The sequence below is a fragment of the Tetrao urogallus genome (genome assembly GCF_951394365.1).
Source record: "Tetrao urogallus genome assembly, chromosome: 7".
Classification (NCBI taxonomy): domain Eukaryota; kingdom Metazoa; phylum Chordata; class Aves; order Galliformes; family Phasianidae; genus Tetrao; species Tetrao urogallus.
In genome coordinates this window covers 31,279,616-31,306,914 of record NC_136820.1, presented here as the reverse complement: position 1 = coordinate 31,306,914, position 27,299 = coordinate 31,279,616, and the positions used below count along the sequence as shown (strand labels likewise).

Below are 27,299 nucleotides of genomic sequence, written 5' to 3'. Positions count from 1 at the left end.
CACTGTGTGGACCTGTAGGACAGCCAGGTTTCACAGCAGGAGGAGTCTCTAGAGCTGAGCAACCTCCTCCACTTTTGCTGGTGGGCTCTTCCCTCAGCCCTGGACTATTCATAATGTCTTCTTCCTTATAAAACTTGGCCGCTCCCATTCTAACCTTACTGTTGCTGTGTCTGAGCAGAACGCAGGTTGAAAATTGAAGGGGTCTGGCGAGCTGGTGGACTCTACAGCTGTTTTTCTTATGTTAATTCTACTATTGAAGTAATACTCTTGGAATTAGGTTTCGTTGCACATCAGGTGGTTGTGGTTTGTCTTTTGGTTGTTGCTGTTGATGGAGTCTTTTTTTTAAGACTCAGTTCTTTAATGGAAGAAGTCTTGTTTTTAGTAGACCTGAATTATAAATGTTAGTGTAGGATTCTTCAGATCAGGTATAAAGAAGAGTATATTTAGAACCCTATTTTGTGTGTTTTTTCCTAAAGCTCTTTTATCAACTATGAATTTATGAGGTATGCTTTACTTATAAGCACAGGTTGATTAAGTCTTCATAGTATAGCAACTGTAAGACTTATATTGTCTTTCCATTTTTTTATAAGCTATTCTCACCAATGTGTTTGAATCTCAAAAATCCCATTAAAACAGCAGAAATACATGAAAATGAAATCTACAAGTCTACAAGAACTTGGGTATAATATGCAATGCTGCTCATATATCTAATGCAGCTGGCCTTGCTATTATTGTCCATATGCTTGTACCGTAGAAGTGTGCCTTCCTAGTCCTGATTTAATGCAGTCTGGCAATTGACGTGAGAGCAGAACCAAACAACTGTCTCATAAAAACTTTTTGTATTCCATATGATCTCTGATGCTTTGAAGGAAAATTGGATTCGTATTAAAAATTGTTTTCTCCATGTCCTAACCATAAGAACAATTGAGAGCTAGCTTGCTAGATGTACACAGAACTGAGCATTCAAAAGTTGGGGCCCAGCCTTTAGTCCAAATTTTGCTTGGCTTTTTCTCAAAAGTGTATGCTGGTGACATAGGAGTATGAATCCCTACAACCTCTGGAATCATGAAGACTGAAAAATTTCATTTTTAGGACTACTTATGCTTGCACTTCTGGAAGTAGCTTCTGAAAGTGACAGTGTCCAACAGCCTTCTGCAGCAACCATAAGCACTTCACATAAACCTCTCCAGCAACGTATTTCAGTGTAAAGCAAGTTTTAATGGCCAATGAAGAAATCAGTGTAAATTGTCAATTACAATCAGTGTAAATTGTCAATTACAAATTTGTCTGTAATCTATAGTCATTTATCATTATGAAAACATGAAGATTTTTAAACTTAAGGACAGAGCATAAACGTGTATTTAATTGTATCAATTTTTTTACTAGGTTTCACTTTAGGTTTTGCTTCATATTCAATTGCCAGTGTGATTCAAAGTTCTATGGATGTCCTCTACCACCATTCTACTAGATTATTTATTTTCCCCAGAAAGCAATGTGAAGATCATCTTCTGGCACTTAGCTGCAGAATGCATGGCTTACACCAATGTTAGCAAGAGTCATGTTAATGCTAGATGTCTTTCTCATTGGAACTTGCTTGCAATCTGCAGCAAATGCCCCAGATGCTGAGTGCTGTCACACAAGTTATGCCAAAGCTTCAGAGAGAGAGGTGCCTGGCCTTCAGTTCTGGCTAGGGCAGGATCCAGAGGGGTGACAGCTATTGCAAAATGTTATCATGTCTGAAGCAAGTTGCAAGGTTCAGAGGGGACACGTGCTACAAGGTCTCCTCCCAGTATGGGACTGGGATCTGTTGCAGCGTCCAGATCTAAGAGCCAAGAGGTTTCTGTAGATCCTGCAGCAGAAGACTGGAGGTTGTGTTGCTGCAGAGCTTGGCTCGTGTTCCTACCCCCACCCCAGTACCTTGCTGCTGCTTTTGTGCCTGCGTGAGCTGGAGTCAGTGCTTCGGTGAGTCACCCTGAGCCTCTGGGGGTGGGAGGAGAGGCTGTTATGTTCCCGCAGCCCCCGAGCAGCACTGCATTGCTGTGTGTGGGCAGGGAAGCATTTGTGTCTCTTACAGCCTATCTTGACTAGTGAGAAGGAAGAAGGCAGAGTGTTAACTTATTCCTTATTTTTTTTCACATATCTCTGCCTCGGCTTTGTATCCCCTAGCTGACATCTGTATGGTGGCAGGGTGAGGGTGACACTTTGGGAGGTAAGAGGCCAAAGGATGGAGCAGGACAACAGATGCGTGCCTGCTGCCCAGCAGAGCTGCCTGTTGTGTGGCCTGGTCTGTGACAGCACCACTGTATGTGGCCCCACACTGGGGTGGCTGGGACATATCGACTTTGTCTGCAGGACAAAGGGAAATGGCTTTAAGTTGAAGGGGAAGTTCTTTACTGTGAGAGTGGTAAGGTGCTGAAAGAGGCTGCCCAGAGAGCTTGTGGATGCCCCGTCCCTAGAGGTGTTCAAGGCCAGATTGGATGGGGCCCTGGGCAGCCTAGTCTAGTATGAAATGGAAAGGTTAGTGGCCCTGCATGTGGCAGGGGGGCTGGAGATTCATGATCCTTGAGGTCCCTTCCAGGCCATTCTGTGAATCACAGGCAGCAGCCTGAAGCGCTTAGCTGTGGGTTTTGTCCTCCCATATCCAGGGAGAGATAATATTTTGCATATACAAACTGTGCACGTGTAGGAGGATCTCAAACCACCAGCTGTGGTAAGAAATAAAATGTAGCAAATGATCCCAACCAGAAAAGGCCAAGGTGTTCTGGCCTGGAGCAGATACTGCAGGGTCTAAGGTGAATGTGGTCTTCAAGTGACTCTGGCTGAGGTTGGTGGAGTGGGAGGTCTGGGCACATGAGATGGGGCAGCCCCCAGCAGGACCCCAACCTTCTCCTTTGTCTCCTTGTCCCCTCTCACCCCACCCAAGCTGGCAGACTCAGCAGTGACCGGAAGGATCCCAACTATGTTAACTGTGTATCTGCCTCTGCTATTGAAGCCCCCTCACCCCAACTCTGCCCAGAGGTCTTTCAATACACAAGGATACTTTCACTTACATTTTCATCTAATAGGAGATGAAGGTCCTGGTGACTGCTAAACTTTGTGAGATCCTCTGCAAGCTACCAAACTGCTAGAATAAACAGTTTCATAGGCTTTAATTTAACTTATAACTTATGTGAAAGCTAAATGCTGCCCTGCTGTATAACATTTTCACTCTCTGATATTGTACTGTTCTTTCCAGTGTGGAGCTTCTTTTCCTAAATAGAGTTCATATTTACTTCTTAAGAATCCCAAACCAAGTAGACTTCAGCTATCATTCAGTAATCATTTTCAAATCCTAGTAATGATAAAATTGTTATTATAACACTGGTAAGTTTGATGGCTTACTTTTTTAAGACTTGCTCTTTTTTAGATGTCATGTGTGAATTTTGCAGTTTAATTTGTAATTTCTGGGGCTGGCACAAAGCCTAAACAACACTGCCTTGAAATCTAACCAGGTCCGTGGATGGGTGATTGCTTTCCTTCGAAAAGAGTAGGTCAAGTTACCCATCTGTTAACTGTTGCAAATGAATGATATGCAAGGGTAATTAGGGCTGCCTACACGAAATGAAAGGAAGATGCTGCTTTTGTTGTGAGTCTTCTAGACCCTGTGTTTCCTTGCTCTTGATGTAGGAGCTCCAGGACTTGGGGCTCAGCACTGGTGTACAAGGTGCCCTCCCCCCTGCTCTAAACTTGGTCACAGCACTTCCCAAATATTCAGAATACTGTGCTGTGTGATTCTGTGGGCTTCTTTTTAACTTTGGCTTTTATTGATTTGGGAGAATGTTTGATAACCATAGAACTGAGCTAGCACTGAAATAAGCAGGCTAAAAAGGATGTATATTTTCAGTAGGACTCCTTGGAAGCAGTTAGCAAAGAAGCTGTAGAAAACTGAAGAGTTTTATATATATATTTACATATTTTACATATATATATTCTATATATATTTATACATTTATATAGAAACGTCTGTGCTCTTTGTATGATGGCCTTCTGAAACCTGTTTTTTCTCTCCTATTTGACACAACCTCGTGTGAAATTTAGGAAGGGTTGTCTCAAGCTATTGCAGAGGGAGACCAATGTGAAATATCTCCATTATTTAACTGTAGCAGAGCTGCTGTTAAACATTTGCTGTAATTGGTTTTAATAGTTTTAAGCCAGGTGAGACCATAGCACAAGAGTGAAGAATAACCCAGGCCATGACCCCTGCCTGGGTGAGGTCCCAGCTTTGTGCTTCTTGCCCTGTGCCACAAGGGTGGGCTGGGGAAGACTCCCTGCAGCAGGTCCGTCTGCTAGAGGGCATCTGCCTCTTGCACACCTTCTATTCATGTTCTCCAGCAAAGCCTGGGCAGCAGAAATGGGATAATGTCAAGGCTAGAGCCATGTGTCTTCAGTGTAGGTGTTGTAATGGGTGATACAGGAGATGGTCCCCAGGGAATTCTGCCAGGAAACCCCTTAATTTACAGAAGAGTATAGACATGGTACAAAAATAGCTTATGGCCTGCAAAGCCATCTGTTCCAATTGCAAGTTTAGCACTGCATCCCTAAGAAGTGACTCATGAAATCTCACCCCCTATGCTCTGCAGGTACTTATTTGATTTTGTAAAAGTCCCTTCTTGCAAAGGAATTGGGGGCTGACTCTACAAAATATGTTCACTGAGATGCCTGGTTGAAAAGAGACTTTTAAGAAATTCCACCTCCTCACTGCAGTCTGAACATGACAGCTACAAAAATGAATTTCAAAACCAGCCTCCAAAGGAGACAGCAGTGTTTTATATAAAAGCATACCCATAAAAAATACAAAATGTATTTTGCTGCTGCTTTGGTACTGCAGGTAACATAAGAATCACTATGTTTTAAATGAGTAAAGCAACAGTGTCTATACTTAGCTGAGTGTTATCTTGCATATTACATGCTATTTAAGATCTCAGGGATTTTGTGGTCCATGTGGACATAACCACAAAAAAAAAATCTGCCGAAGTTTTATATTAATTGCCAGAAATATGAACTTAAGTTCAAGTATTAAAGCTTTTCTTTAATAATATTAGCTATTAATGATTGTTACTTACCAGCCTTTATTTCACTGCTCATTCAAATGGGCCAAATGATTGAATGGCCCAGAGTTGAAAATCTGTCATGCTCACATTGAGCATCTCACTGTTAGCATAACCCAGGCGTTTCTGGGAAAAACTTGTGTCTATGGAAGTGCTGTTTTGCATTGCCATTTAAGGCAATTTGAAATAGGTTTTTAGTAATTTTGTCTCTGATGTATTCCACCCACACCCGCGGAAGGGAATGTTAGTGTGCCCGTGCAGTTTTGTTGCACCTTAGTAGAAACAGTGCCACTGTTTTGCTCTTCTGCATTGGCAGGTAACTAGCTACAGCCATGGACGCAGAGTCCTGTCTTCATAACATCTGAGGCAGCTCAGGTGGTTGGCAGCATCCTAGCAGCAGCCCTCAGGATGAATATTGCTAGATTTCCTAGCATCTTTCCCTTTTAAGTCCTTTAAAATGCAGCTCTGCCAACTGATGGCTGGAAATCCCGTAGTGCTGGTACAGCAGTGTGAGGCTGCCCGGGAATTCTGTCTGGCTTTGAACAATAATAGCAATCCCCTGGTATTTTACTGCTCCCTTAAGTAATTTTGTAACCTCAAGAGAGTAACTGGCCACTGGGGTTATTAGAGCAGTTGCTGAAATAAATACATCAGATTTCCTGTAAATAAAGTTACTTGCTCTGGGATTTGAGTATGTGTATGTACACATGTGCAATGGTCGTGTGTGCAGTGCTTTTCCCAGGGCTGAATGTGAAAGGGGGGGGAAGGAAGAGTAATTTTGATGTAGAACATATGTTCAGTGAAACAGAAAAAATACTTTGTTTTTGTACCGTGGAATGTTAGTTTTCCAAATCCCAGCACATGTAGAAATTAACTGAACTTTAAAATAAAACACTGTAGTTCAGGGAAAGAGATGTCAAATTAAGTAATATGTAGTATGAAATTATAATGAATTTATTGCTAAAAATTATATTTGTAGATTTCCTAAAGCTGTTACATTTCAGAAGGAAAGATGAGGGCTCTGCATGTATATTTTCCATATTTATAAAGTGGTTAGCACTCCTCTGGTCCTCACTGCATTTATTTTTATGACTAAATGTACTGGTTCTCTTACTTATTTTTCTTAGCAGTTCCTTTATAAGTGTGAGAGCAGAATTAGCTGCAGACAAAAAAGCCCCACAGAGTATATCCCTGTGTGAAACACATATTTCCTTAGCTTCAAGAACCTGTCAGATCAGGGGAAGATCATGGAGGAGATCCTCCTGGAAGTACGCTAAGGCACGAGTAAGACAGGAAGGAGAAATGAGATAACCAGCATGGCTTCACTAAGGGCAGGTCCTGCCTGGGCAACCTAGTGGCTTTTTATGATGGTGTAACTGCATCAATAGACAAGGGAAGAGCCACTGATATAATCCGTCTGGACTTTTAGTGAAGCCTTTGACATGGTCCCCCATAATGTCCATCTCTCCAAATTGGAAAGATTTGTATTTAATAGGTGGACTGTTTGATGGATGAGGAACTGGTTACAAGACCATACGCAGAGAGTGGTGGTCAGTGACTGCATGTCTGGATGGAGATCAGTGATGAGTGACCTTGGGGGTCATACTGAGTGAGACCTGTGCTCTTTTACATCTTCATCAATGACATTAACAGTGGGATCAAGTGCACCCTCAGCAAGTTTGTGGATGACACAAAGCTGTGTGGTGTGGCCGGCAGGCCTGAGGGGTGGGATGCCATTCAGAGGGACCATGACAGGCTTGAGCAGTGGGCCCAGGTGAACCTCACGAGGTCCAACAAATCCAGGTGCAATCTTATGCCTGGGTCATGGCAACCCCCACTATCAGTACAAGCCGAGGGATGTAAGAAGGGAGCACAGCCCTGCTGGAAAGGACTTGAAGTACTGGTAGGTGGCAGCTGGATGTGAGCCAGCACCGTGCCCTCACAGCCCAGAAAGCCAACTGTGTCCTGGGCTGCATCAAAAGAAGCACAGCCAGCCCGGCAAGGGGGGTGATCCTGCCCCTCTACTCTGCACTGATGAGGCCTCATCTGGAGTGCTGTGTCCAGATTTGGAGTCTTCAGTACAGGAGAGACTGGAACTGTTGGAGAGCATTGTCCAGAGGAGGTCCTTGAAAATGACCCAAGGGATGGGAAACTTGCCCTATGAGGACAGACTGAGAGCTGCGGCTGTTCAGCCTGGAGAAGAGAAGGCTCTGGGGAGACCTGAGAGTGGCCTTTCAGTATGTATAGGGGGACTGTAAGAAGGAAGGGGAGAGACACTTTAGCAGAGTCTGTTGTGTTAGGACAAGGGGAAATAAAAGAGGTGAATTTTAGATTGGATATAAGGAAGAAGTTTTTAACAATATGGGTGGTGTGGGCACTGGCACAGGTTGCCTAGAGGGGTGGTGGATGCCCATCTTGGAGACAGTCAAGGTCAGGATGGATGGGACTCTGAGCGCCTGATCTAGCTGTATGTGTCCCTGTTCACTACAGGGGAGTTGGACTGTATGACCCATAAGGGTCATCAAACATACGTGAACATGTCATCTTTCTATTCATCTTAGGTACAACATAATAAAATGTTTTGCCCTTTCAGAAGTCAATTATTGCTCTTTTATTTGTATTCTTTCATTTGCCTATTAGGTCACCCAGTGGATCCTGTTAATACAACTTCTGTATGCCAGTTTAGTGTCATATTACTTGGCTACTTAGAAATTCTTTCCTTCTGCTTCCCCTTTAAATGTTGCTTGTACGCAGTAGAACTCTTTCCTACTATACAGCTGTTTGTTTAAATCAGAATAATACTTTAAAATGTTAGCTTAACACATAGCCTAAATGGCCTACAAAACATTCATGTTGATGTCAGTGCCAAGGAAGCAGAGAGCCACTGGAATGTTTTCAGTTACACGTATCTGCTTGTTAATGGGAAAGTGAATGTATTTGTCAAACTGCAAATGCCAGCAGGCCATAGTGCTAGTGTTACTTTTAAACAGATGTGTGTTTTCCAACAGGATCATAAGAAGCAGAAGACACAAAGTGAAGGAATCTGAGGGAAGTTGTGTTGTGGGAGAGTGCTTAAGCAGAGCGATGTTTACAGCTATAAATATCTGAAGTGGGTTTATGCTGAAGTGTGAGTAGTAACCCCTTCCTCTTGCCAAAATGGATAAACTAGCACATAGTCTGAGCATTCATCAGACTTCTGTCCTCTGACTGGGTTCTTTTGGATGCTTCACCTGGAGAGAGTATGATGTTTCATAACGCGTGTATTTATTTGGAGAGATTTACGGCTATTTGGAATTCTTGAAATAGCAATGATACAAAATATACTGAAATCAGAATACAGTTGTAAGCTACTGGTAGCGAATAAAATAGAGCAGTGGCTGTAGATAGGTCAGTCACTAACCCAGTGTGACCCCAGGTACTGGTCTCTGTGCATCCTGGCACAATGCTGGGTGTCCCCATTCTCTGGAAAATAAAACATGGGTTGAAACCAGCTCAAGCCCAGTGCTCTGTTCAGATTTCTTTTGTTAGTTCTTCAGTTTTTATACATTGGGCTGGCAGACTGTGACAGACATTTGTGCACTTTAAAATGAACTCAAGAAGAAACATTTCATCTACTCAACTATGATGTAGTCAGTTGATCCACTCCACTGACACAGCTGTCTATCTGAAACAAAGGCCGCCCTCCAGTCCTGCTTGTGTTGACATAAATTCAGCTTTGTTTGCAGCAGCTGTGGTCAGGCACACCCTGCATTATTCCCTGAGCTTCATGAGTGCATCATCCTTGCCCATCTCCTCTTGAGCCTTATTCTGTTGCATATGTGTAATGGTCACAATGGTGTTTTGTGTTGAGATTATCTCTCAAGAGAAATCGGAACTCATAGATTTGTTTGATCAGTCACTTATGTTGTGGTGCATTGTTTTTCAGTATTTTGGTTTGTGAAAACCAAGAACTTTCAGGGGAATACCAAGCCCTTCAGGCCTGTTACAGGCCGACAGTTTCCCAGAGGGCTTTGCTCCTCCTAGTCACTTCCCCAAAGCCTGGACTGTGCACTCCCAGCATGTCAGACTGTCTTCCAGATGCAGTTGTAGTTGTGGGACTGTTATAAGTACCACAGTGTTGCAAGGTAAGCAAGAAATACAAGGGTGTGCTCCTAGTAGTCTTTTTGGACACAGAGAGCAATGTAAGAAAGCATATCAAACTTTCTGGTTTTGCTTTGTATTTTCTATAGAAAATGAGCTTGTAAAGAAGATGAATGTTGCAAGCGTAACTGTGCCTGTACTTAGATCGTGAGCTTACAGAAGAGCCAATAACTACTGATTTACATAATTGACTTCAGGCATAGAGGAATGGAAAGTAGTGTTTAAAAATTCTCAGTGTTAGTCTGATTAGTAATTTTTCTCTCATGAAATAGTAACAGCCATAAAATTAATCCCCTGCCAAGAATTGAGATCAATATTACAATAATTTAAACTGAAATGAGCTTTGATTGCTGAGTCAGTTGTTGCATTCTGCATATATATATATATGTAGCCATCACAGCTAAAATATAGACAGTACAACATCTCAGTTCAAAAATGTTAATTGAAAAATTTATTGACTTGGATTAGGAGGTTTCTTCTGCATGATTTTGAGGTTGGATGAAGGAGTAAACAAAAGGCAATGACAAATGACTGTGTGTCAAGCTGAGAGGACTTCGTGGTATTAGGAGGAAGGGGTCTTTTCTTATTCAATGTTGTAGAATCATAGAATCGTTGGAGTTGACAAAGACCCCTAAGATCATCTAGTCCAACCATCTACCTACCATCAATATTGCACCATTAAACCATGCCCCTTACTACATCATCTGCCTTTTCTGTAAAGACTCCAAGGATGGTGACTCCATCACTTCCCTGGGAAACCTTGTCCAGTGTCTAAGCATTCTTTATGAGAAGAAAAGTCATTATTAATTATCTAGAAGACCTGGGTCACAAGTTAATTTTTTTGATTGTTCCGAGTGAAGATATGTAAATGTGTGGATCAGAAAAATCTCAGGAACTTGGAGTTATAATAAATATTTTTGGAAGATACTTTGCGTTCTAGGCGAAGTGGGGCAATTAATCCTGGTTGCCATGATGAGAAGAAAACCAAAAGAAGCTATGGTAACTGGCACATAGACATAGAGTGCAGGCGTATGTCAGGGGGTTAGGAGAAATCACCAGCAACCTCCTTCCACCAAGTGCCAACTGTGGCTGTAGAGGCTTTTAGGTGTTCAGGAGAGGTTGTAAGTCCTGCATAGAGCCCTTGGGAAAGGCTTCACTGCTCCATTTCAAGCCCTTTCATGTCACTGTCATGAGCTCTTTGTCCTTATGGGGGCCTGGAGTTACTGTTGTAGTACAGGTACCTTACCCTTGAAGTAAGAAACCATCAATTATCTAGGATTTATGCAGATACAGATCTGCTGAAACTGTTCATGCCAAATATTCACCCGAGGGATGTGTAAATATGGACAGTGACAGGTGTCCTTCCAAAGTGGTAGTGTAGGTGCAGTTTGAGGAGGGCTCTGGAAGTACAGTTGGTGATATGGCTGAGGTGATGTCATTGTGCAGAAGCCAGGAGGGGTGGTCCCCTTCCTTTCTGCCCCACTGTTACACTTGGCCAGGAGACCTGGTGCCTTTCCACCTCCGCATCTGCCCAGTCTGTTGACTTTGGCACTCGCGGATGCTTTACTTCAGCAGTTTGGTTTGATAACCTGGCAGAGAGCAATTCATTTTGTTAGGCTGGTGCTGTGCTGTGTTAGTAAATGAGGTTGGCACAGTGACGGATCCAATGGACGGCAGGGTAGCTCAGCAGAAAGAGGAAGAGCGTGCTGTAGAGGCAGGAGAGTTTGCTTTGCAGTACATTGGCCCTCAACTGCAGAGCCCTTTGGGCTCAGAGCTGCTAGGCTGGAGCAATAGGTTGTTAGCATGTGTGGTTTCACCTCTCTTTCATCTGCCTGTGCCAGCTGGGGATAACCTCTTCAGGGAATGAACTGCATATAAATTGACTGTTTAGTCACTTGAAAAAAAGAGAACGTGCAAGTGCCTAGATAAAACTGTAATAAAATTTTAACACAGGAATTTGTCCCTGTACGTTTATTAGCTGACATCAGTGGAGCTCTCTGATAGAACTGGAACACAGCTTACTCTGCTGGTAGGTGGAGAGTCCCTTCAGCTGGGTTTGTCAGAGCTGGTAGTGCTTTGTTAAAAACTAACTAGCAAAAAACTAAAAATACGCTCTTCCAAAATGACATCTAGGTTTGCAGGAAAATTTAGGAAATAAATAGATTAGGATTGGAAATAAAAATGTGCTTGTCCTCTCCCTGCCCCATTACACATACACAGGTTTAATTAAACATGAAATACATCTGCTTTAAATTGTTTTCATCAGCTGTTATGTATAGAATTAGGAAGAAGCCGTTCCAAGAAGATATAACACATCCATTCAGTACAGCCACGTACAACCCTTTCAGCCCCCCTCCTCAAACTGCGGATAATGCAGTAGGTAGAACTGTGGTTTAAAATCCCTGGGAGCTGTGCAGCAGTTGAGCTCAATGTGTTGTTATCCTTAAAATGTCTCAGAGCTGATGTTGCAAAATCGGCTGCAGGCTTGTTTGAATCAGGGGAGAATTCTAATGCTGAGCAAATGAAAAATATCAATGCGTGAACTTTTCATTCCATGTTGATCTCCAAACAGTTTCAAAGTACTCTATTAGGAAAAAAGAGAGGTTTTTGTGCTGGGATTACTTTTTCAGGTCTTGTAAAGAATGCATTATGCGTGTGGCAAGATAAAGCTTTGAAACTCAACTTCCATCTGTGCTGCATGACAGTATCTTTAGATAATTCCATGTTTGAAATACATGGTTTTGGAAATGAAATTAGTTTGTGTCATGCATGGTTCCTGTAGAGATCAAAGGCAGACCTGTTAATGCAACTATTGCTATTCATGAGTTTCATAGCCGTGTGAGTTTCAAGTTAATTATAAATGCTTTTTTTAATCACTTAACAATAGGGTATCAGAGTCTCATCTGGGCATTATGCATATAGCCCTCACTTTTTTTTTTTTAATTAAAGCAAATTCCTACTTTTTTTTTTTTTGCCAAGAAATTAATTTGGGTGGTAATACTCTTGGATCTAGCAGGTCAGGATATGCAAATCCTCTTTCAAATGCAGGACACTCGTGTGATGAATGTCTTTATTTTATTATCCTTCAGCTGCCCCTCCCTTGAGTACGTAGTTATGTAGCAGCCTGGTTGTCATGGGAGATTGTGTAAAGTGCTCTAGTTCTTATAGCAGAGTTTCTTTTGTGACAATCCTATGTAAATGTGTGCATTAGCACTAGTAGATAATGTATTTTGAGAAAAATTGATGTATTTATCAATTTTAATTTTTGAATGCTTTGTTTAATAGATTTTTAAACCTGAAGAGACAGTAGGGCACCTGCCTGACCTTCACATAAGACTACTGTGCTTTATTTGAATATTGAGTATCACGTTCAGTTATTTTAATTAGGCTAAACCATTTCAGTCCTCTGGAAATTAAATTCCTGTGCACTATGGAATAAACAGCAGTGCCAGCGATGCCCAAGGCACTTGTAGTGGCGAGGAATGTTGGATGAAAATATAGATGAATCATCCTGTGCTGCAGAGGCGGGCAAGAAGGCCTTGAGTGAGGTATGCGAGCAAGTGGTCAACCCAGCTCCTGATTGTCTGCTGAGATGGGGCAAGCAAGGTGCATCCGTCAGGCATCTCATGGACATAAAGGATGTCTGCTCCAGCTGTGAGAACGGGCTCTGCAGCTCTCTGTACATCAGATCTCTGCTGTTTCTGAAGAAGAGCAGTGGCAGGGAAAAAAAATATGGTCAGTCAGTTGTGTATCTGGGGAAAAAAATCTTCCCTTTAAGGTCTGATAACTATAATTAAATCTTGAACTACAAGTGCTCAGAGCTTGCAGAGGTCTGTACTGATAGTCTTCTGATAGTCTTCTTTCCCATGTAAAGCAGAACAGTATTTATTAAATTCAGATTGCAGTGCTAAAAAGAATTACCACAAGCTTTTGATCTAGCTTTATAAACATTCTGGAACTAAACAATTTGATTAATTCCAGAGTTAAACGTCAATTACAATCCTTAAATATCTACAACTGAAAGTGTTTTGTTTTTCAAAGAAGAAAATTAACCTTCCCATAGTCTTTCAGCCCTGGTGAATCTGCCATCTAGTAAACTGTTCTCTTTTCAAATTTTCTTCCCACTAAGCAATTATGCTTGAATTTTGCTTACACTCAGTGTACAGCTGCTGGGTCATACAGCATCTCGATTGGCAAACCTGGAAGTTCCTTGACTGTCATTTTCTATAGTTTCCATGTTGTGCTCAGTGATCCAGCCTTCTCTCACAGTGCATGAAGAGGTTGGGCTCTTCAGATGGCCAGTCTCAGAACTTCTTTCTCCTGGATTTTTTCATAGTTCTTCTCTGAACTCCTCTGTTTCCTCTGTTAGGACCTAAGAACAGAGCCTTGTCATGTGGTCCTTACTAGACCAGTGCTGTGGACAGAGGGAAGTGGAGATCTGTCTACTTGATGTTGTTCTTCTTCAATTAGAGAGAATCACATTAATTCTGTGATCATTCCGTTTAATAGCTCTTCATCTTGTGAAATTAGCTGTCAGGAGTTTCTAAACAGGTGACCAGTAGAAGCAGACCTTCACATCCCTTCCTTGATGTGGTCTGGCTTCATAGAGGTCGGTGGCAGACACTGACCCCTGATGAAAGCTTGGTCACTTGTGCAGTGGGGAAAGCTCTGCTGTGCCATGTTCTGTAAGTTCTCTGCAGGACCAGACCCTGATCTGAATACATGGTGACTGTCCCACAAGTGTGCCCACCTTACTGTGTGAGCGGGTACACATCAGTTAAGACCAGTGTCTCTGTTTCTGGAGGGATGTTATACACACATTTCTTTTTTCTCATATGAATGTACTTTGCTACTATTTTGATGTTCATTTTTCAGTAGAAACTTTGTGATGAAATACATTAAAAAAGATATGTAAATGCTTGAGTTGGCATCTGTGGCTAGGGGATGTGAACACTTCTTTTTCTAGGAAAATGGTTTCCTTTAGATAAATTAAAATCCTATTGTTTGACTGAGGAGGTGACCTTGCACATGGGCAAGAGGTTAGGAGGCAGAAAGGCTTATCCGTTTGGCTTGTAGGATTCAAAAACAGGCATGCTGCCAGCAAACTCTAACTGAGAGGAGGATACACTTTAAAATAAAGTTTGTAGTGTTGTTTTCTGTGGGGCTTTTTATGTGTTTGGTTTTTTGTTTTTTTGTTTTGTTTTTAATGGGCAGGAAGTTTTCTTTCTCTAATCAAAACTAGATAACTTAAATATTTTTCTTTGGTAATATCCTGACATTGTCCATGGATAGGGACCTCCAGAGGAAAAGATAAGTGCTAACGGCTGCTTATGTCAGCCTGTTCCCAAAAGAGAGATCATCTGTCCAGCAGACATCAGAGGGAGTCTGCCTGACAGAGGAGCGTGTGCACGGAAACCAGATTGTAAGATTGGGACCTAAGTAAGATGGTAATCTTTGATTCTCAGTCATTGTCATCATTTATTCTGTTTATTTCAGTGTTTGAGATTTGACGGTGTGCCATCACTGGGAGTTTTTCTTTCTGTATGATGTTACTGGCTTATTTGAAAAACAGCAAGAAAATGCAGTGTGGGGTTTTTTTTCACTTCTTAGGAGTTTTGATATCAGTTCTTTAAGTCATCCCCAAACTGTGTTCACAAAGAGGGTTGGGAATCCAAGAAGTGGGGTTTTGACTATGGAAGTAGTTGTCTTAAGGTTACTTGTGTTTCAGGGGAGGCAGCACGGTTCATAAAGCAGATGGCACAGGGGGATTGCTCAGGGAAAGTTTAGACTTAGTAAAATCTCAGAAATCAGATTAAGTGGACAGATGGAATTCTGCATTAATATGCTAACATGGAAGGGTTGTTTTTTTTTTTTTTTTTGTCTTTTATTTCACTATTTCACTTTCCCAAATTATAACCTTGGAGATGCTGTTTTTTCTTTATATAGATGACAATAAATTTAGTACTAGGAAAACGGAGTTGCACTTAAGCAGCTGTTTTTACTGTAACTGGTAGTTTTGGTTTGCTCTCATTTGAAAAACAAGCTGTGATTGTTTTCAGTTTTTTCAGTGATTGCTGAGGGAAGACAGAAATACAAGAAGTTTAGGCTAGAGTTACTTGCCTGTCCATGTACAAACAGCAGCCTTGATCTTCATGGGATTTAACCCTGTATTTGCTGCATTCCCACTTACCTGCTTTTCCCACTTTGTTTAGAAATTCCCAAAGATAGGGTTGCATGGTTTTCCAGGCTGCTTGATTTATTTAATAGCTCGATTTGTTTAATGGTGGCCCATTTCTGCCTGCAGTGCTAGGCAGGGACACACGTTCTTTTTGCCCATTCAGGCAAGGTATGTTCACTAGTGGAAATGAGCAGTGATAACAACCAGCTCGTGCACTGGACATGAAAGACTGCTGTAAGAATACAGTGGCAGCACACGTGTGTGCTGGTGGTGGCAGATGATTGCTGGCTCTACCTGTGCATGCCCAAGTGGTACTGGGAGCCAATAGGGCACCACAGGCATGACAGCTCAGGTCCAAAAGAGTCCCATTCACACCATAGTGGTCAGGAGCCAGGTGTGTTAGAGCTATAGGCATAGCCTGTTGTGAATGTAGCTGGCGTGTCTGGGGCATGGGAGTGGTCAGAGTTGTGAATTCACCAGCCTGGAATCTGTTACCTCAGCCATCTCTGCTTGGCAGCGTAGCAAAGAAGCACCAGCACTGGCCGTATGCCTCCAACTTCCAGGACCTTCCTCATCACGCTTCTGAAATGTACTGCAGAGGTTTGTTTTCGTGGTAATCTTTCTTTATAGATAGTTCTTACCTCTGTCAATGTTTTAGAGAGAGTTTTCTTCAACAGTTTCAGTTTAAAGCTTGTGGTCATTGTATTGCTGTGGGAATCAAAGTGATAACGCGGGTTCAGTGTTCATGACTTCACTGCTGCATTAGATAAGGAAAAGAAGCTACTGTATGATATTAAAAAAACCCTTAATTTAAGCAAATGATGTACATTTTGTGTGTATGTCAGTGAAGATAATGCATGAAAAGAAAGCAGGCTGTTCAAGCTGCTGGGATTTTCTCTCAAGGAAAAAAAACATCTAAATAAAAGAGGAGAAGTAGCCCCAGTGATTTAGTAGCAGGACATCAGGACTTCTTCAGGCCTTCATCATTGTCATTTGGAAACAGCATTTTAGAAACTCCTGCCTTTCCTTATCAGAAAGAGATGGTTGCAGGCTGAAGCTTGTAATAGGGAACTAGAGCACGAAAGAGAAATTAATTTCCTTCTGGAGATACTCATGGCTGGCTACCGCTCTTCGTCACTTAATCAATTTTAGTCATAGTTCCTATTCTAAAATGTTGTCTACAGGGAATCAAATAGGTTTGAAACTTGAGTTATTTCTAATTTTTTTCCTTGATTACTATTTAACAGAGAGAGCAGTGTTGCTCCATGGTTCCTTATGTATGGTTGTTTTAGGAAAGGCTTACTTACAGGTTACTGAGACTGGTTATGTATGATGTTCTGCTTGTCTTACTCTCTTGCTTTTCTTTTAATACATGATCCATTATTCTTAGCGACATCTGTTCTGGGGAATATTATCACAGTAGCTATCTGACTTTAGATCTAAGTGTTCCTATGGGTTCTGAAAATAAAAGCTTGTATTGCTTTTTGTCTTCATGTTTGTAAATACATATAGAATTCATCAATACATAGATACACATGAATGCCTCCTTTTATTATTGTGGCTTTCATATGCATGAAATCCCACAAGTTTTTTGGTCATCAGGCAAGTTTTCTAAGGGGGCATTCTGTATATATTCACCAGTGTATGTACACTGTTTTTTCAATATATGTTGTTTTCTTTGACTATTAAATGCGAAACTGGGAACAAGTCCAGAGTCTTTAATAGCTGAAATGTATTTCATGCTGATCCCCACCAAATTGGCATCATCCACTGCCAAGTTCTAAGGCGAGGGCTGTGATGATGATGAATTTCTCTAATGGGGTTTTTGTTCTGGGCTGCCTGATATTAATACTTTTGTATTCTAGGATTTAGACAGAAGGTCTCTACTTATTAAAGGACCCAATATCTTTATAGCTAAAATGCCCTTAGGATAGACATACTGATATTTTGAAGGGTTGTATTAGATCATGATGTCCTTTTTTAAATTTTATAGTTCTGTGTTATGTTTCTCAGCTTACTCAGCTGTGTCATGTCACTACTGAAATTCACAACCTAGCTTTTGTTGAGCTCTCCATTGTTCTTCTTGATGTGATGTCTCGCTGTTTTATATGAAAATAATTTAATACCCTAATATGCAGTATTAATATAATAGAACTTTATCCCCAATACTGTTCCATAGAAATTAATGTGTTTCTGAATACATATGAAAATGAAGTCCTGTTCTCATTTCTGGGCAGAACATGAAGAAATGAGTTGTGCATGGGGTGTGAACATCTTGCTTGTTAGTGGTGCATTTCCATGACACCAAACAGAGGGATTTCACAAAATACTGTCCAGCACAACCTTGTGAGATGAAGTAAGCTGAGGGAGGAAAGTTCATGCAAGAGGAAGATAATTTCCAAAGGTGAATGCAAGGTCAAGAGTGTAGGGAGAAAGGGAGAGAAGAGGAAAGAGATAGGCACTCATTTAGGAGAATGGGGCAACCATAAAGGAAACAATCCAAGGACTGGTCTGGTTGAGGCCGTTAGAGCACTGCTGGGTCTTTTCAATGCAGCATTGCATTTAAGTCACAGCTATTGGAGAGGCAACAGCTGCTACTTTACAGCGTAAGACAGAGGAACTATTGAAGGCAGGGAAAAGAATCAATATGGAGGGTCCCTTTCTGAGGGACCATCTTGCACTAGCTTTGCTTTGTGCAGCAGAAGCTTTGTGACACAACGTGTGGTTTAATCATAGGAGTGTCTTAAAGTGGACAAATACTGTGCATCTGGAAACATTTAAACAAGCAGTTTGTTTCTGGGAAGAGGGTGTATTACTCAAGTAAAATGTAGTTCACTGTGTTGGCTTCTGACTGTATGTCTGCAATATGTATGATACTCCTGACTGGCATAACAGTCACTTTTCCACCACTTACACTCTCCAGTCGTGCATGGGGATGGCTAATTCACATGTGATATTTGCTTGCCACTTCTAACACTAGGTGCTGCAATGTATTTACTCCTTTGGAAGCAAGGCAAGTGAACAGAGGCAGGCAAGGTGTTTCTCTCTTGCCCATTGCTAGCACTCTACATCCAACCTGTTTGTGCCCTGTTTTGAGGATAAGGACCTGATCCTTTTGGGGTTTCACTGCCCTGGTTAGGCTTCAGCAGAGAAGCACAGTACCAGCTGGAAGGTTCAAAATCTCTGACTGTATCACAGCCTGCATTCCCCTGAGCCCTTCTCACTCCTCATGACTGCCTGATTATAGAATCTTAGAATGGCCTTGGTTGGAAAGGACCACAGTGATCATCCAGTTCAATTCCCTGCTATTTGCAGGGTCACCAACCACCAGACCAGGCGGCCCTGAGCCACATCCAGCCTGGCCTTGAATGCCTCCAGGGATGGGGCATCCACAACCTCCTTGGGCAACCTGTTCCAGTGATTCACCACCCTCTGTGTGTTCTTTTGCTGGCCAGAGAGATTTGTCTCTAGGGAGGAGTGTAAGAGTACAACTCACTTCCCAGCTGTGTCCTTTCCCCATCCCAGGTGGGCTGCTCATCTCTGGGGGGTGGGCAGGCTGGAGCAGAGGCACAGCGGGGCAAGGTCCTGTGCTCAGTATGATGTTAGGCAGCATGTGTGTTTAGTTAGGATGCTACCATGAGGCTGACATGTGATTCATCAGCTGAGTATTGCCAGCTACAGGGGATATGCTGCCAACTGAGTATGGGTAATAGGTGCAACATACATGTCTTAAAAGGTAGGATTAGCAGTAGGGCAGTAATTTAGGGCCACAGCACATGGTCAGCCTCAGGACTGCAGAACCTCTAAAGAGCAGCTGCCTGAATTGGAGAGTTGCAGGCCAGGAAGAGAGGCCATACTGTCACCAAAGTTTTAGAGGTTAGCAGTTAACTTCATGTCTTGGTGGCTGTTGCTGTGATAGCACGTTCTAAGTTTTGCTTCCTGCAGAAGCTGCTCTGATTATGATCACTATGATTGTTTGTCATTACAGAAGTAACGCTGAAAGTCCACGTGAGCGATGCCAGCACACATCAGCCAGTAACAGAAGCCTTCATTGAGATTTTTACCAACCAGATCTCCATTGCATCTGGAACCTCAGGAGCAGATGGCACTGCCTTCCTCAAGTTTCAGTATAAATTGGGCAATCAGCTGATAGTGACTGCTAGTAAACATGCCTATGTGCCAAATTCTGCACCATGGAAACCTGTAAGATTGCCTGGTAAGAGATCTTTATTTTTGTTCTGAGGTAAGATTTTGCATCTAAAGGAAGTTATAATTTTGTATGATGTATTTTAATGCTTGCAGTCCTGGGTGGTAGGAAGAATATCTGTGAGTTGCAGAAATGGGAGGTTCTTTCCTCAGCTAAGCTGTGGCATCAGGACTGTGCAGAGATCCACACTCCTCCTACCTTTCCTTGATATGTCAGTTTTCAAACAACTGTTGATGCTCTTACAGCTCCACAGAGCATATGAATCTACTCCAGATCTTTTTCCTTATAGGAACTCTGTTTTTTGGTGCTCTGTTTCAACAGCTGTGATGTACTAGTTCTTTTATCTCCCAAGGTGTAGCAACAACTGTTGTGCTGCAGGCTGTAGTTTACAAAACAGCCCTGGACTTTCAGCTCTTGGCCATGTCCCATAGGACAGTTTAAATCTGCAGTTATGTTATCCAGATGTAAAGATTCTTTCTAACATAATTAACATGATTAATTTCATCAGCAGACAAATATAATAATAATAATACTTAAATGATATTTCTTGTCCAAATGGCTCAAAATTTTGTCCATCTCTAAGGATATTCAGGACTCAACTGGACAACCCCAAGCATGGTTAAAGCAGGTGACTTCCAGAGATCCATTCCAACCTTATTCTATTTAGAAACTTTCTTAATGTTATTTTTTTTCTCCTGTTTAAATAAGATGAAGTGCAGCTTCCTGGTGTATTTAACGTACTCCTTAACACACAATCATACATGGCTAGAACATGCTGTAACCTTTTCTTGTCTCTCGTCTCATATCTTTACCACTCACACCATAGATCTTTCAAACACAGCATATGCTTCCTGGGCCTGGAATTTGTTGATTAGGTTTTTTCGCTTGTTGCTTTTTCTTAAATATTGATTTTGAGGGAAGGGATTCAAGCATGGTATTGTTTTGGTAAGTCATTGAAGATTAAAGAGCTGTAGTTATATACAGTTTCCACAAAATCTTTATTTCTACAGCTGAAATCTGAGCTTTACTCAGAAAATAGATTCCTTTCACCTTTATCTTCCCCATTGAAATTGGCGGATCGTTTGCCATTGATTTAATTGGGAGTAGAATCCTTTCTGTACCCTAAACTTAATCCTTCCTTTGATTAAAGAAACAACAAGTTACAACTTGATACCCCTCATGTTGATTTAATGGGTTTGTTCTTGGAAATGTGACATAGAAGTTCAAACCCTAAATACTTAGGCTATTATTTTTTATACTGTAAAGCTTCAAAGTCTGTGGTGTTTAACAAACTTACTATTTATATTTAAATGCCCTCCTATTATGCTTGTAAGTAGCATAGCATAGTTTTGAAAATGGAAAATTTTGTTTTTAGTGGTTTTAATCTGGGTTCAGTGATGGGGAACAGTCAGCATGTTTAAATCTTGATTCTGCAGTGTGCATCCTAGGTACACACTTACAGCAGGGTCTTCATTTCCTGAAAAAAACAGTACTTGTAGTCATCGTCCCACAGACCAGATATGCCATTCTGAGCAGCGTTTCACCCACACCAGTGGTTTAAACTCATGTGCCATCCTGTATGCGGTGGTGAATTAAATATACAGGGATTTATTTGCACCACTTCAATGTGGAAATGATAACCACAAGCCAGGAGTAGCTTTGAAAGCTGCAGGGTGATAATGTTTAAAGCACTGCAATGGGACTTTTTTTGAGGGATCACAATTCTTCCATCATAGGCAATATACATTAATTATGATTTTATACTGAAAGACTGTGCAGCCACTGATCTCATGGTAACTTTAAGAACCTAATGTCAAGGATTGTCCTCTTAGTTCAGCAGGAATAAACTTTTCTCATATTAACCAAAATAATTACTAGCTCTTTACCACTTAAGAGGGAGGATTATTTATTTACGTAATGATAAATGGTAGAAAGAAAAGATTAAGATCTCTTTTTCCATTAAACTATTTATCAGCAGAGCCATGACTCCGCTTATTAACAGTTCATTAATTTAACATCACTTGAGTTGTTGAAGTGTTCATGATGGAAGATGTGCTCCTCTATTTCTTCTTGCTTATACATAGATTTTTCTTTATAAATAATTTGAAAGAAAATAAAATTGCAACTAGTAGTCCATATTTAAGCAGATTTTTGGGGGAAATTACTTAGCTATCCCAATTCAGACTAGTGGTAGTGTCACCCAACACATACCATGGGAAAAACTAGTCCTAGGATTAGAGAATGCTTGCCATGCTTGTGAGGGAGGAGACCTCATCTGGGAAATGGTAGCTGTGCAGAAGCTTATGTAAGAGATGTAGTAGATGCATGGTTGACAATAAGCTTCTGATATAGCACTGCTAGAAGAGAGAGTAATCTGTAAAATAAAGAAAAATAAAGACCAGGAAGATGGAGCATACTATTTCAGCATTTTCTCTTGGTGGAGCCTCTCTGGTAAATGCACATCTAATTCTGGATCCACAATTCAAGAGGAATGTTTAAAATTGCAGAGGTATATCAAGAATGATTTAGGATTGAAAAATATGGCATATAGGGAAAGACTTATACAGGCTTGATTTATTTGGTTCAGCATAGGAAAAGTCCTGAGGTGATTTTTCATAGTCCATCAGCACCTGCACAGAGGAAAGGAGGTGTGTAAGAAAAGTCTTTCATCCAGCAGGACTTGATTGAGAAGATGTTCAATACATTTTATTAGGTAAAAAGACACACGGTTTAACAGCCATTGTAATTAGTGCTAGAATGCTGGTGTTGTGGTGTATTTTTCACCACTGGACACTTTAGAAAAAAACTGATAAACTTAAAAACATATTGTAGAAAAGCTAAGTGCAGCTATTAGATCTGAAGCAGTATTAATTCAGGAATTAATTAATTAATTAATTAATTAACAGGAAAGGCTGTTATTAATAGGAGTAAGAGTGGATCGTCACAGTGGTCCTTCTGGCCTTAAAAACAATGATTTCCTATCTTTGTCATGCTGAAAAAAGATTGGGAAGAAGAACCCATGGCAAGTTTAGGAATTATCTATGCATTATAATGGGGTACATACATAAAAAAAAAATGGGGTTGGTGTGGTTTATTGTATCCCCAGGGTGTCTAAGTTTTATTAGCTTTCTTCATGCGAATTAAGCTACTGAAGGAAAGACAAACAAATTTTGTACTTGTGACCATGGTGCTACTTACAGTAGGCATCCTTACTTATGTTGCATAGATGTTTCACATGCAGAGCGTTTGAAAGAAAATTCTCAGCTGTAATTGCAATAGCAGTGTGGCCTCTCTTTTGTTTCTAACACCTACGCTAGAATAGCTCACGTGGAAGGGCCCTACTCATACCAGAGTCCATCTGCCTAGGAACTTGAGGGCTAACCAGAAGGTATTAATGAGGGCATCATGAATGCCTCTTGAGCACTGACAGGCATGGGGCACCAGCTGCCATGCCAGGAAGCCTGTTCCAGTGCTTGAGCACCCTAACTGTGAAGAAATTTTTCCCAGTGTCCAGTCTGAACCTCCTGTGGCACGGCTTACTGCCAGAGCTGCAGATAGCGATGAGATCATCCCAGCCTGGTCAACCCAAGTGCCTTGAGCCCCTCCTCACAGCCCAGGCCTTCCAGCCCTGTTACCCACTTTGTTGCCCTCCTCTGGACACTTTTAAGGGCTTTAACATCCTTTTTATATTATATTGTGGAGCCTAGAACTGCACGCAGAATTCAAGATGAGGCCACACCAATGCTAAATGCAGTAGGATGATCACCTCTTTTGACCAGCTGGCTGTGCAGTGTTCAGTGTAACCCAAAATGTGATTTGCCCCTTGGCTGCCAGGACACACTGCTGGCTCATGCTGAGCTGCTCTCCTGCCACTCAGCTTCTATCTGTGCCTGTGTCCAGCATTGCTCCATCCTGCACAGCACCTAGCATTTATCCTTGCTAAATTTCATGCCATTGGTGATTGCCTGCATGGTCTCTGGTATGAAGGCAGGCATGTTCACTGAGGGGAAATTTTAAAACCACATGACAGTCTGAAGAACTTGTGCTGTTCGTCTGTTCATCAGTTCTGGAAATGTTTTCATGAGCTTGTGGTCACCTCAGCATGGAACAAGCACTTCCTGGATGCAAGTATGGGATAGTGCCCAGGTATCAAAAATGACTAGTCTGTATTCATTTCCTCCTGTCTTTCTATCTTTGAAAGCCAAGCATGAAGCACAGGAAGTTCTAATTCTTACTGTATTCATAGTTACATGTTTTTATGGGTGCAGGAATCAGACGTTGTCAGTGGCTAAGTCTGTGTGTAATTAAGGTCTGCTGGGTTTGGAAAGTTTGGAATGGATTTGTTTGTTAATTTTCACTCTGTGGGCATGTACGCATATATTCCCTCCCAACGCACCAGCACCCACCCACCCTCCTTCTAAGGAATGTCTGCATCCAATGGCATGCAGATTTCTTGCAGCAAATGCCATTTAACTATCCCTTTTCATGCCACCTGATGGAATGACACTGATTCTGCTATATGTAGAGGTTCCGTACTGTAGGCAGTGACTCAATATGGACATGCTGTATTTTAGAGCCAGTTATTCAGACTTACTCACCATACATTGCATTTCCTTATGACTTTTTATGTAAGTGTCTCAAAGTATTTATAAGTTAAGTTTCATTAAAATTTTTCTTATGTAAGATGTATACAATTTCACAGAAAAATTAATTCAGTCAGACTCAGTGTTTCACTCATCTTTATGTAATGACAAGTCTTTTTGTGGAGCTGGGAATATAACCTGAAACCGTGCTTTCCACTGTACCCTTCTGTACTTTGAGCTGCCATGCATGACTTTATTTAGATTGGTAAATGCACATGGTTTCTCTCATATATATAATGTGATTTTAGTTTCGGTTGCCTGTTTTTGCAAAATAAAATTGTGCGTTCTGTTGTTCTCAAGTTTTGTTTGTGAGATATATCTCACTTAAACGACTTCTCTTCCACAGTCTTCTCTTCACTGAGTCTTGGCCTTCTTCCTGAACGCTCAGCTACTCTAATGGTCTATGATGATGTAGTCCAGATAGTCTCAGGATTTCAAGGTATGCTGATTTTTGGAAGATGTAATTGAAACTTAAATGATATTTCAAACAAAAAAGATGCCAGTCTGGTACTTTTAGAACTATAGTGTGGATGAGACTAGTATTTTATGTGGAATTGTTATGAGTTCCCTGAGGAGTGTTTCTCTCTGGGGTGATTTTACTGAATCGATTAATAGGAAAAGTCATCCCTAATTGCTGTGACTAGGGAATTCAAGATAGTTGGTAATAAACAGGCTTGAACTTCAGTGTGCCATTTGAGAACTAGAGATTAAATTTCTTTTGTTATCTAGTAGATGTTAGATCATCTAACTTCATCTAATCATCCTTGCAGTAAACATATTCTGGTGTTCTTATTGCCTAAGAATTTTCTCTGATTTTAATTTTTCTTGTCCCCTGCCGTGAGTGCTAGAGGCATAGAAAAGCTGGAAATACCTCACGTGTGTTGCTAATATATAAGCTTGCTTTCCTTAATTACTTCCTGTGAATCCCTTAGCAGACTGACTGCAGCCCCACATATTACAGTGAAGCCACTGTATTAGTAGAATAAAACCTGGATCCCCTTTCCATAAGGCCAAACACAGAAGAAACTGTAGGTACTATCAGTCAGTTGAGCACAGTGCAACTTCTGAATTGCACAGTAAGTCACCAACATGTTCATCTAGTCCATCAGGGGTCCACCTCCCTTAGCACAGCTGACCTGATATGCTGAGTTAAGTCTCAAAAAGTTAACTCAGTTAACTCTGAGTTAAGTTAACAAAAGAACAGAACTTTTCAAAGATACCTTAATGAGACAAAACAAAGGGACATGCTTCCTGTGAGCACTCCTAATTGGGCATAAACTGTCTTATTCACATGGATTAAGAGTACCATAATGTTAAACTCTAGCAGATAGCTAATAAACAGGGAAATAGTACCTTCAGTAATGCTAAGAGATAACCTTATTTTATAGCTAAGGCAGTATAATACAATTATGACTTCCTAATATCTATTTTTAGGATAAAACCCATCCAGATACATTGGGCTTTTCATTAATGAGAGCACTAAATATGACTGAAGTTGAAAAAGCACCAAACAAATTACATAGCTGTTGGAATGCTCAGGAAGGGCTAGAGAGCAATACAGGTGCATATATTCTGCTGCTTGAGAGGTGACATTAAATATTGGAATAAATTAGATGGACAGTGGGCCATGTTAAATCATAAGGGATTCCACTGGGCAAACCATAAAACATTGTTTGCTAACAGTATTCTAACAAGATTAAGTAAATTCTCAATTCTCATGCACATGTGCTAATATTACACAGCACACATAAAAGAAAAATATTCATTTTTACAATCTCCTTTCTTAAAAGAAAAAAAAGTTAGGCACAAAAAACCAAGCAGGGACATGTAAGGGCTAGAGGGACATTTACCAGCCAAGTGAGGCTCTTAAATATTTTCCTTGTAATCTTGCTTCCTTCTGTGTGTTGATTTAAAACATATTTAAATAAGAATAATATAACTGATTATGATGGTGTAACAGGGAAAGAAAATAAAGAAAATATTACCCAGAGTATTCTAAGAATTGGAATTTGAACTCCCCTTTCTACACAGTAAAAACTGTTTCATGGTACCAACCCACACTCCTTTTCTTGGGAATTGTCTTATGATGAAACCTAGATGAAAGGCAGCTTGGACATTGTACCAGCGTTTGAATGAAGCCTCTCTAATCTTGATCCAAAATCCTTATGACCTCGTTTTTCTCTATAACTTCTCCAATTTATTTCCCAGTTATTTCAAGCTGCTGCAAAAGAGTTGATCAGGAGTCACCTTAGTGCAGAAAAGAGAGCAAAGCAGAACTTATTATACTAGGAACAGAGTGGGAACACTGGTGTTTGAAGCACCAATCAAAGGAAAAGAAAGGCATGTCTAGTACAGTAAGTTACTGGTTGTTTTTGAATAATTAATCAAGTAAGCAACTTATTATGCAATTGAGAAGCTTGTGTTGATGCAGCCAACCTCATTTTCATGATGGCCTTACAATTCTCTGCAGCATCCTGTCTGTAATTGCAGGAGATAGAGCTTGCCAGCCCTTGGTCATTTAAGTTATTTAATACCAGAAGAATGAAGAGCTGAACTTCTGCATTCAGCGCGTGGGAACTATATTGCTACCCTCTATCTGTCTCTGACATATGAGCAATCAAGGCATTAATTGATTGTATATCAGATATTATTTCACATAGACTGAAGCTCAGCTGCCAGTGTGTGCCACGTGTCACACATCCTGCATGGCAGGGGATGCCTTATAGGAGCTCCTTGAGATGTGCACTAGAAAATGGGATTTAAAATCATGGCTTTAAAATCATGGTTAACGTGTTGGCAAGTGGATGTCTAAAGCAGATGTGATCAGTGCTCAGAGTCCTATCTCTTATGGCACTCACTGAGTGGAGGGATCTCACATGGCATTTTTGTAGTGAAGTCTATTTGGGTGTGATTTTGTTTTTGTAAGTCAAAACTAGACATCTTTAATAATAAAAGCTGTAATATTGACCTGTTCCCCATGGTAAGCACTGACTTGCTGAAAAATACTGTTAAAGAATCTGGTTAGCATAAATGTGTTTTACCAT

The 27,299-nt window shown here is 41.0% G+C and overlaps 1 protein-coding gene across 1 annotated transcript in view; it reads left to right on the top strand.

The window, feature by feature from the left end:
- FAM171A1 (family with sequence similarity 171 member A1) overlaps positions 1-27,299 on the top strand; it is a gene marked incomplete at its 3' end in the record, with an annotated part of 83,202 nt that overhangs the window by 29,775 nt on the left and 26,128 nt on the right. Inside the window, exons 2-3 of the mRNA XM_079538050.1 lie at positions 19,394-19,621; positions 24,602-24,694. Of these exons, the coding sequence (XP_079394176.1) occupies positions 19,394-19,621; positions 24,602-24,694 (321 nt within the window). The remainder of the gene's footprint in view (positions 1-19,393; positions 19,622-24,601; positions 24,695-27,299) is intronic.